General features: G+C 49.4%; 1 protein-coding gene across 4 annotated transcripts in view; it reads left to right on the top strand.

Moving 5' to 3' along the window:
* Positions 1-12,349, top strand: part of ENOX2 (ecto-NOX disulfide-thiol exchanger 2) — a 31,144-nt gene extending 18,795 nt beyond the window's left edge. For all 4 annotated transcript variants that reach the window (XM_064670321.1, XM_064670322.1, XM_064670320.1 and 1 more), the window contains exons 8-15: positions 1,412-1,518; positions 3,554-3,668; positions 4,615-4,796; positions 5,329-5,436; positions 6,223-6,279; positions 7,307-7,415; positions 7,667-7,752; positions 9,730-12,349. In XM_064670321.1, the coding sequence (XP_064526391.1) occupies positions 1,412-1,518; positions 3,554-3,668; positions 4,615-4,796; positions 5,329-5,436; positions 6,223-6,279; positions 7,307-7,415; positions 7,667-7,752; positions 9,730-9,861 (896 nt within the window). In that variant the 3' untranslated portion in view covers positions 9,862-12,349. The remainder of the gene's footprint in view (positions 1-1,411; positions 1,519-3,553; positions 3,669-4,614; positions 4,797-5,328; positions 5,437-6,222; positions 6,280-7,306; positions 7,416-7,666; positions 7,753-9,729) is intronic.
* The last annotated feature ends 15 nt before the right edge of the window (positions 12,350-12,364 follow it).

The following is a 12,364-nucleotide window of genomic DNA, read 5'->3' as shown; positions in this document are numbered from 1 at the left end:
CTAAAAGGGCTCCAGGAAAAGAAGTAGCAATGGCTTCCATGCAGCTACAGCTCATTTAGAATCAGGTGTCATTCACTTGGCAAAAATTCCTCGTGGTACTTTTTGCTGGGGTAAGAGTCCACATCTGGGGGGGAGGAGAGAATGAATGCTGAATTTGTTTCCTCTTTTAATTATCATCTGTTAGTAGTTCTGTCATCTTTTCAACTCCTCCTGTGCACAGACAAGGTAAGTTCCTGGGAATCTGGTGCCTCAGCGAAGTGTGCAGGATTTATTCACCAAAGGTAGGACACAGCAGAGTGTTTCCAACAGCCTGTTGCAGAACCTGGGTCTTTCAAATCCCAGTGCTTTATTAAATGAGGAAATAAGGAAGAGGCATGGACTGTATTAATTCCAGAATGTGTTTTGTAACAGTTCCTCAGACCGTTCATTGCCTCTTACACATCTCTGTTAAAGTAAATCTGAGTATTTTTACTTTATGAATACCTTCTCCACAATTGTACTAATTTTCTTTGATCCTTTTGCCCGGGTTGTGAACATTCTTAACTTTTGATTTTTATATCTAATAATTTCAGCTGCTACTTGATTATTTTTTTTTTTAATTCTTTTTTTCTTTAAATTCTGTTACTGGTAAAAAATATGGGCACACGGTCCAGAGGGACATACATTGAGCACTGCAGAGTAAGTAATAATAGAGACTAGTGTGTAACTCCACTCCCTAAAACACAGCTGAGATCTCAGCCACTCTTAGGTTACTCTGAGAAGCAGGGAGATGCTGTAATTGTTACGAAATAAAAACTACTGCATCACAAGCATAAAAACCCAATCAGGTAGATGTGGGTGAGCGCTCAGCCAAGGAGAAGCACTTTGTATATCCAAAATGCTTTGGGAATTTTCTGGAGAAACAGAAGGAATAAATTTCAGGACCAAGAAAAGCTGGTGGAAAGTGCCAGGATCCTTTTCCTGTAGGTCACACAGGCTGTGGCACTGTCCTTTGGGATGTCCCAAGGGCCAGAACTCACGGTTGTACCTCATCATCCCATTGTGGAGGGCGAGTCCTGCCCCCCTGGACTCCTTACACTCCCAGCCAGCCCTGCACAACAAATTTGGATATTTTTCAGCACACACATACTGCCTTTTTTTTCCACATGTCCTGCCTATTTCCCAGCTGAGAGCAGAGCCCGTTTCCATTTGGTCGTTACCTGGGAGTGTTTGGCAGAGGCCTGGTGAAGCCCACACTTCTCTTTCCAGGCACTGAGCCTCTTCCCTGAGCATAGCATCAGCACAGTACAGTGTTATAAGAAAAGGGTAGCCAAACCACCTGCCTGATTCCACTTTTTTACTCCTTTACTCCTCTTGTTCGCCCTCTCTGGATGCTATTCGGGCCCGATTTGCTGCTGATTTGACACTCCAGTCGAGCAGATAGTGGCCGTGTACCATTCTGCCTCCAAACAAAAGGCTTGGGACCATTTCACGAAAGCTCAGCGTAAGAACATCAGCGTGTGGTGCAAACAAGCAGAGGTTGGTAATCTTTTCTTGTGTTAGAATCCTCCAGCACGGTCTCTTGCTTGTCAGGGTGTTGATGTTAAGTGTGCACGATGCTCGCGTGGATAACAACACCTTCGTTCACAGTGTGAGGTGGGAATTGCTCACTCGGCTCTCGTGTTACAGGTAATAAATTTCCTCTTGGTATTCATGTTACTTGTAGCGACACGTGGAGACCTGTCTGCTGATTGAAGCTGTGCACAATGATAGCAGTAATAATAGTAATAACGATAAATATTGATTTTTGTTCTGCTGGTTTTAGTATTAAAGGAAGAGGGATTTCTAGAGGGATGGTAAAAAAAAACCAAAAAAAACAAAACAACAACAAACCCTAAATGTCATCAGAATCTGTTTTATCACATTTTTATGTGATATTTCAACCTTGAGAGATGGAAATAATTGCAGCTGGACAGCCTGGAAAGCTTGAGGGAGGATGTTTTCAGTTAAGGGAGTCAGGCAGAATGTCAGAAAAAAGGAAGCTAAGGTAAAGAAAGGGGGTCCATTGGGAAAGTGATGGTCTGGTTTGTCCTGGGGTCTGTGACCCAGGTGCAGGACCTTGCACTTGGCCTTGTTCAGTTTCATGAGATTTGATCCCACTCCTCCACACTGTCCTGGTCCCTTTGATTGTCATTCCTTACCTCTAGTATAAATCATCCTTCAGTTCTGGGTTTTTCTTGGATATAGAGTTCCTTATTACAAACTTGGAATAGGCACATCTATCCCAGCAAAGCCAGGGGTTGTCTTTCACCTCTAAGATTATTTGACATCAAAAGTGAAATCGGGCAAAGCTGAGAGTCTGGTGGTCCATGATCACCACAGGCTGGGCATGTCCAGGCCTGGGATCCCCATGGATTGGGGGTGTCCAGCCCACCTTCCCATACAGCTGCTGCCTGGGAAGAATCTGTGGTGCTGGATCATACCCAGCCAGGGCCCTTCTGGTAACAAGAGGATGGTCCCTCCTCCACCATGGTGGAACACTCTAAATGGCTGTGTTGTCCTGGGAAGTTTCCAGCTGTGATCTCCCCATGAGTGTGCACTTCTGGGACTTTGAAATTCCCACTGAGTCAAACCTCTGTAGTAGCTAAAGGAGGAGCCAAGGTTTCCTCTCCACCTGAGAAGCCAGGTGCAGTGTGACTCAGACTGTTCCTCCACCCCAAGCCCCAGTGCTCCCGTTCTTCCCTACTTTCTGATTGCTCGCTATGGCTGGGGTGGGAGCTCTCTCTCCAGTTGGAGCTGTCTTTTGTTCCAAGGTAAGTTCTCCCTATGGGAAGAGGCTGTGAGACCACCGGTGAAGCCTCTTCCAAGAGCACTTGCTCCTGGGCTCAGCTTGCTGCTCTCCCCCGGCTTAGGGTCTGCTCTTAAATGAAGGTGGAGCCACAAGATGCAGCTTCTTGGTACAGATTTTGACAGATATATATATATATATATTTATACATGTATAAAAACATTGCTAGCATCTGCAATTGAAAATGTCTCTTATCTCATTGTACATATCACATGCTGGGTAAAGGGTATCTCAACCTTTTGGGGTCACCTTGAGGAGGTCTCTGCTCAAGGGACACCCCACTCTGGTGCTGCACAGGTGGGCTCAGGGGGCTGCAGGTATTTGTAGTGCTAAGAGATGGACCTGTAGGCAAACCTCCTTTGCTGTACATGCAGGTGTGCAGCTGTAGCAGTCTTGGTTTGGTCTGTCCCAGCTCAGGCTGGGACTTCCTGGCTCCAGAGTATTTAAGGTTGAGCAGAATTCCCTGTGGTTTGCACAGCAAGTCTGACTTGTCTCATCACAAGAGCAGAAGGAAGATGGAAGAGTCAATAACTGCAGTAGCACTGGCAGATTGACTCGTGCTGGATATTGCCCTTGATTTAAATCATCTGTGTCAATTTTTAAATCATTTCCCCTTTCTTGTGTCATGGAGTTGTGTTTTGCAGACTTATATTTCAGCAACATTTCATCCGACCAACCTGTTCCTTCTAATCTGTATTGAAATTCCCTCTACTTTCTGAACCCCAGGAAATCCGTAACATCCATAACGATGAGCTGATGGGTATCCGGAGAGAGGAAGAGATGGAAATGTCTGATGAAGAAATAGAAGATCCATCAGAAATGAAAGAAACGGAAGAATCAGGTAAAATCAATTTTTGCAGCTCATAAAGCGCTTGTCTTCAGCGGTTTCTTTCAGGAGGCCCATTCTGAGTGTTTTGCACCCCAAAATGGTCATGGTCAGAACAGAATCAGTGCAGTTCCCTGGAGTTGTTTCCTCTCAGTGCCTGGGTCTGCAGCCAGTGTTTCACTGCTCCCTGCCATGGTCAGGGGAACCTAAAGCAGTGTCTGAGCTGCTGTCCCTAGTGAAGTGTACTGGGATTAATGGAGTAGGATGTGGAGGAGCTGGAAGCTTTCTCCAGAGGCAAAAGCAAAGCCCTGCCCTATGGAAGCTAATCCAGAGACAGCAGCTCAGCAGCAGTGTTACACTACAAACCCACAACCTGCCTTCTCCTGGACATCATAGAATCCTAGGGTGGTTTGGGTTGGAAGGGGCCTTAAAGATCATCCAGTTCCACCCCCTGCCATGGGCAGGGACACCTTCCACTAGCCCAGGTTGTTCAAGCCCTGTCCAGCCTGGCCTTGGACACTTCCACGAATGGGGCAGCCACAGCTTCTCTGGGCAACCTGTGCCAGAGCTTCACTACTCTCACAGGAAGAATTTCTTCCCAATATCCCATCTAACCTTGCCCTCTGTCAGTTTGAAGCCATTCCTCTTTGTCTTGTCACTCCAGGCCTTTGTCCAAAGTTCCTTTTCAGCTCTCTTGGAGCCCCTTTAGGCACTGGAAGGGGCTCTAAGGTCTCCCTGGAGCCTTCTTTTCTCCAGGCTGAACCCCCCCAGCTCTCCCAGCCTGGCTCCAGAGCAGAGGGGCTCCAGCCCTGTGACATCCCAAACAGTGCTTGGGAGGCATTTCTTTGGGTGCTCAGCACTTTTCACCGGGAGCTGCTGAGCCCCTGTATGCGGTGTGTGAGGGGAAGAAGCACCCAGGAGCTTCTTGCCCCGGGTTGTTTGACTTTTGTTGCGTTCCCAGCGCTGGTGTCGCAGGTGGAAGCGCTGAAGGAGGAGAACGACAGCCTGCGCTGGCAGCTGGACGCCTATCGCAACGAGGTGGAGCTGCTCAAGCAGGAGCAGGGCAAAGCCTCCCGGGATGAGGACACCACCAAGGAGCAGCAGATGAAGCTCCTCCAGCAGGCCCTGCAGGGCATGCAGAAGGTGGGACCGGAATTTTCTGTAGCAGAGGCAAAAGGGGCTGGGATTGGGGGGGGCAAAAACACACGTAAAAACACTCCGGCTTCGGTGGGATCCAAACCGGCAAATGGGAGCGACTTTGTCGTTACCAGCGTTGTCAGAAAAACCCCAAATGACCAAATAGTTCGACTGGTGGCTGTATGAGCTGATGAATCCCATGAAAGTGATTCATAGTTCATGGGTTCCTTGTGTGGTCTTTGCTTGACCCTACTGTGACTTCCAAAGTACCAAGCCTGTGTGCCCCTATAACTGAGTAAGAAAGTGGGAAATCCATCCATTGGTGATGGAATTACTGTCCCATATTTACACAGATTGCTAATAGGCAAAGGCATTTCTAAGATACATTGTAGATTCTTCTTGGTTTATGCTTTACCTTGTAGTAGTTCTGTATATGACCTGTCTGGTCTTCATGGAAAAGCCCTTCTTTGTTTTATAGTCTTTAAATAATAGGAGGTGGAAGGCAGGTTAAGAACTGAGTTTATCTTTTCTCTTCCAGCATCTTTTGAAAGTCCAGGAGGAATACAAAAAGAGAGAAGCAGAGTTAGAAAAAGTGAAAGAAGACAAATTAAAAGTGGAAACATTACTAGAAAACCTGAAGGAGCAGGTATGTGTCATCCAGGGCTTCTTTGTGCAGTCCTTGGATTCCATGGTCCATCAGGAGCATGGTGAAGGACCTCTGTCCTTCTGTAATCTTGTAGAGGATGTCCAGCCCTGGTAGGAGCAGTTGTCCTTGGAAAGTGAGGAAAAATGAGCTGTTAAATTGGAGGATGTCTGTCAGTAATGGACCTGCTGGTGGCTTCATGTACCTGTGAGAACAACTGTATAAATAAATAGTAACTCATTGTACACAGCTGCTATCACAGCTGGAATGGGGTTTTCTGCAATCTGAGCTTTACAAGATAAGAAAAAAGGTCTCAATTATCAGACATTGGTTTTTAGATTTGTGGTTTAGGGGCATGTTTTGATCTGCCCTCCTTAAACCACTTTGGAATTGAAAGTTTTTGTCAGTGGTGTAATATTTTTATGCTTGCTTTATTCCAAACCCAAATGCATAGTGCTGCTTCTCAGGTGTGATCCACTCTGCTTTCATTGTGGATCCCTGCATGAATCTACACTTACTTGGTCCTCTCCTCTGTAGCACAGAGACAATTACACAGGAAACACGAGGCAGCACTTCCCCCCATGGCCCATGGAGCCAGATGCTGGGTTTTATCTCAGATTTTCCACCTTTAGCCCCATTTTTTTTGTGCCACGAGCTAGGGAAGACAATGAACGTCTTTCTAGGAACTAAATATGGCTTTGTATATCCCGGTAATGATCAGAACAGGAGCCTCAGAAGAGAAATAATAGATTATCATCAGTAATCTTTCCTTTCTTTGCCCATATATAGCAGAGCATGGCAGATGAAGAGGACAAGGAGGGAGATGCAGCTGATTGTCAAGGGAATGTGAGTCCAAGAGCTTCTTTTCTCTTATTTCAGACAGAATCTCTCACTGATGGAGTAACAACACCTTAGTGTAAAATGAGCAGTGGTTTATGGGTTAGTTTGTGTGAGGTGAGCCTGGTACAGACAGATTGGCTTCATGTCCAAGGGAGAGGTTCTTCCCCCAGAGGGTGGTTGGGCACTGAACAGGCTCAGCTTGTCCCTGGATCAGCTTCCACAGGGCAGAGCTTTGCTTTCTCCTCTGGAATGTGGAAGCTCAGGCCATTTGGGCACAGCCTCAGCCCTGTGTAGCTGAGAACTGCGCTGATGTATGAATTTGAGCAAACCCAGGGGACAATTCAGTTCTATGTTTGTCACTGGCCCCCCTCCAGCCCATCTCACTGGTGACTGCAAGCTGTTCCCAATTATAGCTGTCCACAGCTCTCAGGCCACTGGAATTCCGCATAAAACTCAGGAATAAAAGCAAGTCCTGCTTTTGGTGCACCCACCATCTTTGCATCGCTGTCAGACTTGTGTTTATTTCAGAGATAATAAATTATGCCAAATTCTCTTTTAATTCAGTACCACAAACTCAAGTCAGGGACAGTCTGATCCTAAACCCTGGGTGGGTGGCCCCTGGGCACTTGGTCCATCACATTTGCCTCAGTTTGGGCATTTGAAAATTAAAGCTCTTCAGCTGAATTAGCCATGGCAAGGCTTCTTGCTCTGGTTTGTATTTTGTTATTTAATACATGGCCCTTCCAGAGCAGACATCGTGTCACAGAGCAGGGCTGGTGCACTGAGTGTGGTGGCATCTGGCTGAACTCCACGGGCTTTTCATCTCACTTGGTAGATCACACACAGGACCACGGGCACGGCTGTGCTTTGTTGGAAGCGTTTTGGAACATAACCAATAGATACACCAGTGATGGGTGCAGTGACTCAGAAACAGGAGAACCCCAGGGCAGGCTCTGAGCCTGCCCCTGCCTCTGCCTGGTGTGCCAGGGTGGCTGCTCTTGCCTGCAGCGGGCCCTGTGGTTTTGTTTTGCAGGAGAGCAGCACATCCAGAGTTTGTGCCTGCAGCCAGGAGAAGGAATGTCCAGTGGAGAAGACGTTGAGCAACAGTCCTGTGAAATCTGAACGAGAAGTTCTCCTAGTTGGTGAGTTCTGAGGGGCTTGGTGGTGATGCTGAGCTGGGGGGACTTGCTTCAAGGTGGCCTCGCACTCCCTCTGGCCTCCTTTGGTTCCTTTGGTTATCCCAGGGGAGGTGGGAGTCCTGGAACCAAGGAAAACCTCGAGCTTTGGCGGGGTCTCAGGGTGTCACTTTGTGTGACACACACAGGGTGTCACCCTATGTTCCCAGCTGGTCCTTGTCTCATGACAATGACATTTGTGGTGTTCCTTTCCCCAGGAATAATTTCCACCTTTCTCCATGTGCATCCCTTTGGAGCCAGCATTGAGTACATCTGCTCCTACCTGCAGCGCCTGGACAGCAAGGTGGGTGTGGGGGCTGGTGGGGGCTGGACAGAGAGGACTGCAGGAATCTGTTCCCTGCAGGAATCTGCTGGAAGGGGTGAACTTTCTTGGAATCACACAATGGTTTGGGTGGGAAGGGATCTTAAAGCCCATGTCATTCCACCCCCCTGCCATGGGCAGGGACAGTTGCTACTAGACCAGGTTGCCCAAAGCAGCTCAGCTTTGGGGTTCTCCACAAACCCATGTCCCCAAGTGCAACATCCACATGGCTTTTAAATCCCTCCAGGGATGGGGACTGCACCACTACCTCGGGCAGGGAAAAATCTCCACAGCATACGTGTTTTTGTTTATTCTGTTGAGTTTGCTGCCTTTGGGCAGTTTCCCTTTATTTTCCTTATGACCTCCAAGGAGAGGAGCAAACAACCACCTTGTGCATCAAACATCTCACACCCTCTGCTGTGGCCCTGTTTGTGTGTGTTCTCCCTAAACTGAGCAGTCAGTCTGTCTCTGAGCGAAGTTCTTGGGTTTTTTTGATCCTGTCACCCTTCCCTGAGCTGTTCTGTCTCTGATCCTGTTGGTGGGATCCTTTTTAGGGGGTCTGTGGGAAGACAGGGGTTGATCCCTGTTTGTGGGGTGACTGAGGGCAGTAACCAGCCATGCTCATGCTTTTCCCATGGCACAATATGGAGCTGCTGTGTCCTGCAGAATTCCTGTGTCCTGCTGGCTTCACACTCCTTTGTTGGAGTAAATGGGAGCAACTCTGCAAAGGCTTTTGGATGTTCAAGGGAATTTCATCTCGCTCCTCTGCTGTCCTTCAGTTGTCTTCCCAGGAACAGGAGGCTCACCAGCAAGGGAATCATCTCTTGGGATCGGAACTTCTGTGCTGCTTGTGTTTCTGACTCAGTGTTTAATTTACCCTATTCTAAGAGAACAAGACTCCCTGGCGTGACTCACTCCAGCCCTACCAAGACAGAGTTAACAATTTATCTCCTCATTCTAGCTTGGAATTCGTCTGTGAGGCCAACAGCTGCCTTTATTTTGGTTTGGAGCTCTTATAAAAATGCCATCATAGCATTCAGCTGCCTTCTGGCACTTCCTCTTTGGAATCCACAGTGCAGAGCAGGGCTACTGGAAGTTTCTGCTACCAGCTTGGGAGAAAAGGCCTGTGCAGAGCCCACTCTTGAACCTCTGCTGTGGCATCAGTCTCCTCTTGCTCCCTGACACTCTGGGCTCTTGTGCCTGCTCCCTTGGAAGATGTTCCTGCTTGTCCTTTGGGTTCCTCATGAGCTCTTCTTGTCTCCCTCTTCACTCCTGCAGGAGCTCAAATTAGTTTGGGTGTTATTTTTAATTTCTAGCAGATCTTTGAGCCTGAGGTGAGGCAGGAGGAGAGGGAGTACCTGAAAGTACAACCTGGTTTCTTGAAGCTGCCAGCAGGAAAGGACAAGGAATATCTTTCCCCCTGTTCCCTGCCCATCAGTCTCACCAAGAAGGTCAGCAGAGAGCACAGAAATTAGGATCAAAGGTAGTTTGGAGGCATGAAACAACCCTTCAGAAGCTGTCTATAGCCCTGAATGGGGCTTGGCAAGGCCTTGGGCTGACAAACTGCCCAAATCACCTGCTCAGGTTCCTTCTCTGCACCGATGCAATCCCACTTGGTTCTGTTTGGAGCAGCTCCTGCGCCATCAGACATGTGGGACTTAAAAAAAGGTAAAAGTACTCCCTGTTCAGTGACTTAAATACCTGGGAGGTTTTAATCCATTATCCACAGGGGAAAAAATCCAGACAGTCCCTTTACCCTGACTTCCAGTGTTCATCCTTGCAGCCATCTCACCCCAGAGCGGGACAGCAGCACAACTCACCGTGTCCCAGCATTATCCCCACGAATCCAGGGAAAGCCCAGATGAACTTCAGCAATTAAACCATTTGAGTTTGAGTATCTCCAGTCATCACAGGGCTTCCATCTCCATTTTTAGTCATGTTTTCCTTGTGTTCCTACAGATCTGCACGGCGGAAGTGGAAGTTCTCATGACGCGACTCCAGAACACGTTCCGGCAGGAGCTGAGCGGGGTTGGGGCCAGCTTGGAGAAGAGGTGGAAGTTTTGTGGCTTTGATGGGTTGAAAATGACTTGAGCTTTTGACTTAATGCTGAAAACAGCAGGATGTGGACACCGAGAAAACCCGGGATGCTGTTCCCCCTGTTCCCGATGATTCCCTCGCACGCTCCATGGCCCCGGGGTACAATGTGTAAGTGAAACGAAGTCTGGAGCCACCACTGGAAGAACTCTCAAGTTCTGCAGCTCCTTTGATCAGTTATTTGTTAATGGGCAAGTGCTGTTCAATATATTTGGGGAAAAAAGCTCCTGCCTGACCCTTTGAAGCCCAGCGTGTCAACTCTGTTCTGCCAATGTTGTATGTGTTTGTGTGCCCAAATTCTTCCCCCTCAAGCTTCCTACCAGCAGGAACTGTCATAGACTACCAGCCATAGACTGTCCTGAAGCAACAACAAAGAGGCATTTTCTGGTTTCTAGATCACCAAAAGGGGAAAAAACAAGGCATTTTTTAGCCATTTCTATGACTAAAACCCGAGGTATGTTTAGATAGAAGATTCAGATGGCTCAGGGCTCTCAGAGCCAAGGAATTGGTTCTTTTTCGTGCTGTTTTCCTTGTTAGCAGTTAAGTTGAGGTGGGGGCAGAGCCTCTGGGAGCTAGGGGGGGATTCTGGCAGTGCCACTTGTGCTCTGGGTCAGTCCGTAACAAATTTCTTACATGGGAAGGGTGTTTTATTTTCTATGGATGTGGGTGGAGCAAAGAAGCTACATCAGCCTGGGTTTTGGTGATTTTTACCACACGATTCCTCTCCACCTGCTTTGCTTTGGAGACCGAGCTACAACCAGCACAGACTTCTCTGCTCCTGAACCTTCCCACCACTGTCCCTCATGCTCCCAGTGCTTTCCAGGCTCCTCCCCAGCCCTCTGCAGACGTTGGTGAGGTGCAGTGTAACAGCCTGCCCAGATATCCCTGCGGATTTTCCTGCCCGCTCAGCCTGCTGTCACCTGCAGAGCTTGCAGCCATTCCTTGAAGTGTTCCCATTCTGCAGGGCATCCTGACATGTTCCTGTGATGGCAAGTGTCACAGTTTTCCAGCTGCACACTTCCAGCCCCTCCTCTGTTCCCCACACGGTGGCCATTGGTGTAGGTGCCCTTCAGTTGGGCTGTTGATCCCACCACGTTTTTGGGGGAGAAGCCCCAGTTCCTACGTGCCTGTTCTTGGGCGCTTCCCTGATTTCTGACCCATCCACAATTCTCGTGTCTTTGCTGCCGGGGGTTGTCCGCCCCCTGTCCCCTGCCATGGCTGAGGTGCTGCCCACATGAGCACAGGGACACTTCAGGTGTCTCCAGCACAGACCAACACCTGGTGTTGAAACCAACCCCTCACCAAAAACCCAAAAATCTGCTGCTGATGTTGGGCTTGGAGTCAGGTATTGACCTGCTGGCCCTGCCTGTTCCTCCCCTCGTCATTCCCTGCAACTGGAAGGATAGAGGAGGGCAATACCTGTGCTCCTGATCCCTTAGCCCTGAAGTCTCTCTGGATCCCTCAGACTTCTTCCTGCAACTTCACCCTCTAACCCAGTTGAACCGTCATCCTTGTCGTTGCTTCCACTGGCAGAGCCTGGTACCGGTTCTCCTGAGGTGCTGGGGGAGCTGGGATGGTCCTGGGAGAGACACATCTATTGTGCCAGGTAGGAACCTGTCACTGTGTCCCCCTGTCCCTTGGGGTCAGCCAGGTGGAGACAGGACAGGGTGCTGTGTGCTCAGTGAGACTGTCTCTGGGAAAATCAGGGAAGAAGCTCCAGAAATCGGGACTGCTTCAGAGCCCCGAGGGTAACCATGGCTGGAGCACACCGGAGCTGGGGCAGACATGACATCAATGGGATGAGTGGGCCCGGGGGCTGGATCCAACCCAGGGTGGGAGCTCACGCAGCACAAGGACTTGCTGGGTCCCGGTCTCTGTCAGCTGCAGGGTGGGAGCTGGGATGGGGATGGGCCACCCTGGGAGGCCAGAGCCCCCTCCTGTGGGGCTGGGAGGGCTGGGGCTGTCAGGGGGTTGTTCCTGGGGGCAGCAGGAAGGGGCAGAGCCAGGACCTACAGAGCAATGGCTGGTGCTGTGGAAGCGAGTCAGGGCCAGAGCAGTGCAGGGTCCTGCTGCCTCCCCTCTCCCACCTTTCCCTACCAGGTCCCTTTCAGAGGGACTGAGGTTTCCCCCAGGAGAAATCCACCCTGCAGATGGGCTCCCTGGCCAGCAGGGAGGCAGGTGAGGTGCCACTGCAGGTGCCAAACGCTCTCTATCTTCAGGGAGAGCTCGGAGTGGGTCACCCCTGGAACTGGGACAGCAGTGAGAGCCCTGCCCACAGCCTGCTTGGGTGCAGGGGTAGGTGACAGGGACCTTCCCATTGGGACCAGGCTGCTCCCAGGTGGGCTGTTGCTCTCTCTGCTCCTGACACCCAGTGCTTGCCACATAAGGAGCAGATGAAAACCCTTTAAAAGAATGTTCTGGATAGTTGTGTCCTTGCAGACGAATGCTGTATTTTTAAGGAATAAACATTTTTTTAATGGGCAAATCTTGGCCCTGCTGC

The sequence above is a fragment of the Pseudopipra pipra genome, chromosome 13 (assembly GCF_036250125.1).
Source record: "Pseudopipra pipra isolate bDixPip1 chromosome 13, bDixPip1.hap1, whole genome shotgun sequence".
NCBI lineage: Eukaryota > Metazoa > Chordata > Aves > Passeriformes > Pipridae > Pseudopipra > Pseudopipra pipra.
The sequence above is the reverse complement of the archived record's forward strand: the minus strand, read 5'-3'. Positions and strand labels throughout refer to the sequence as shown.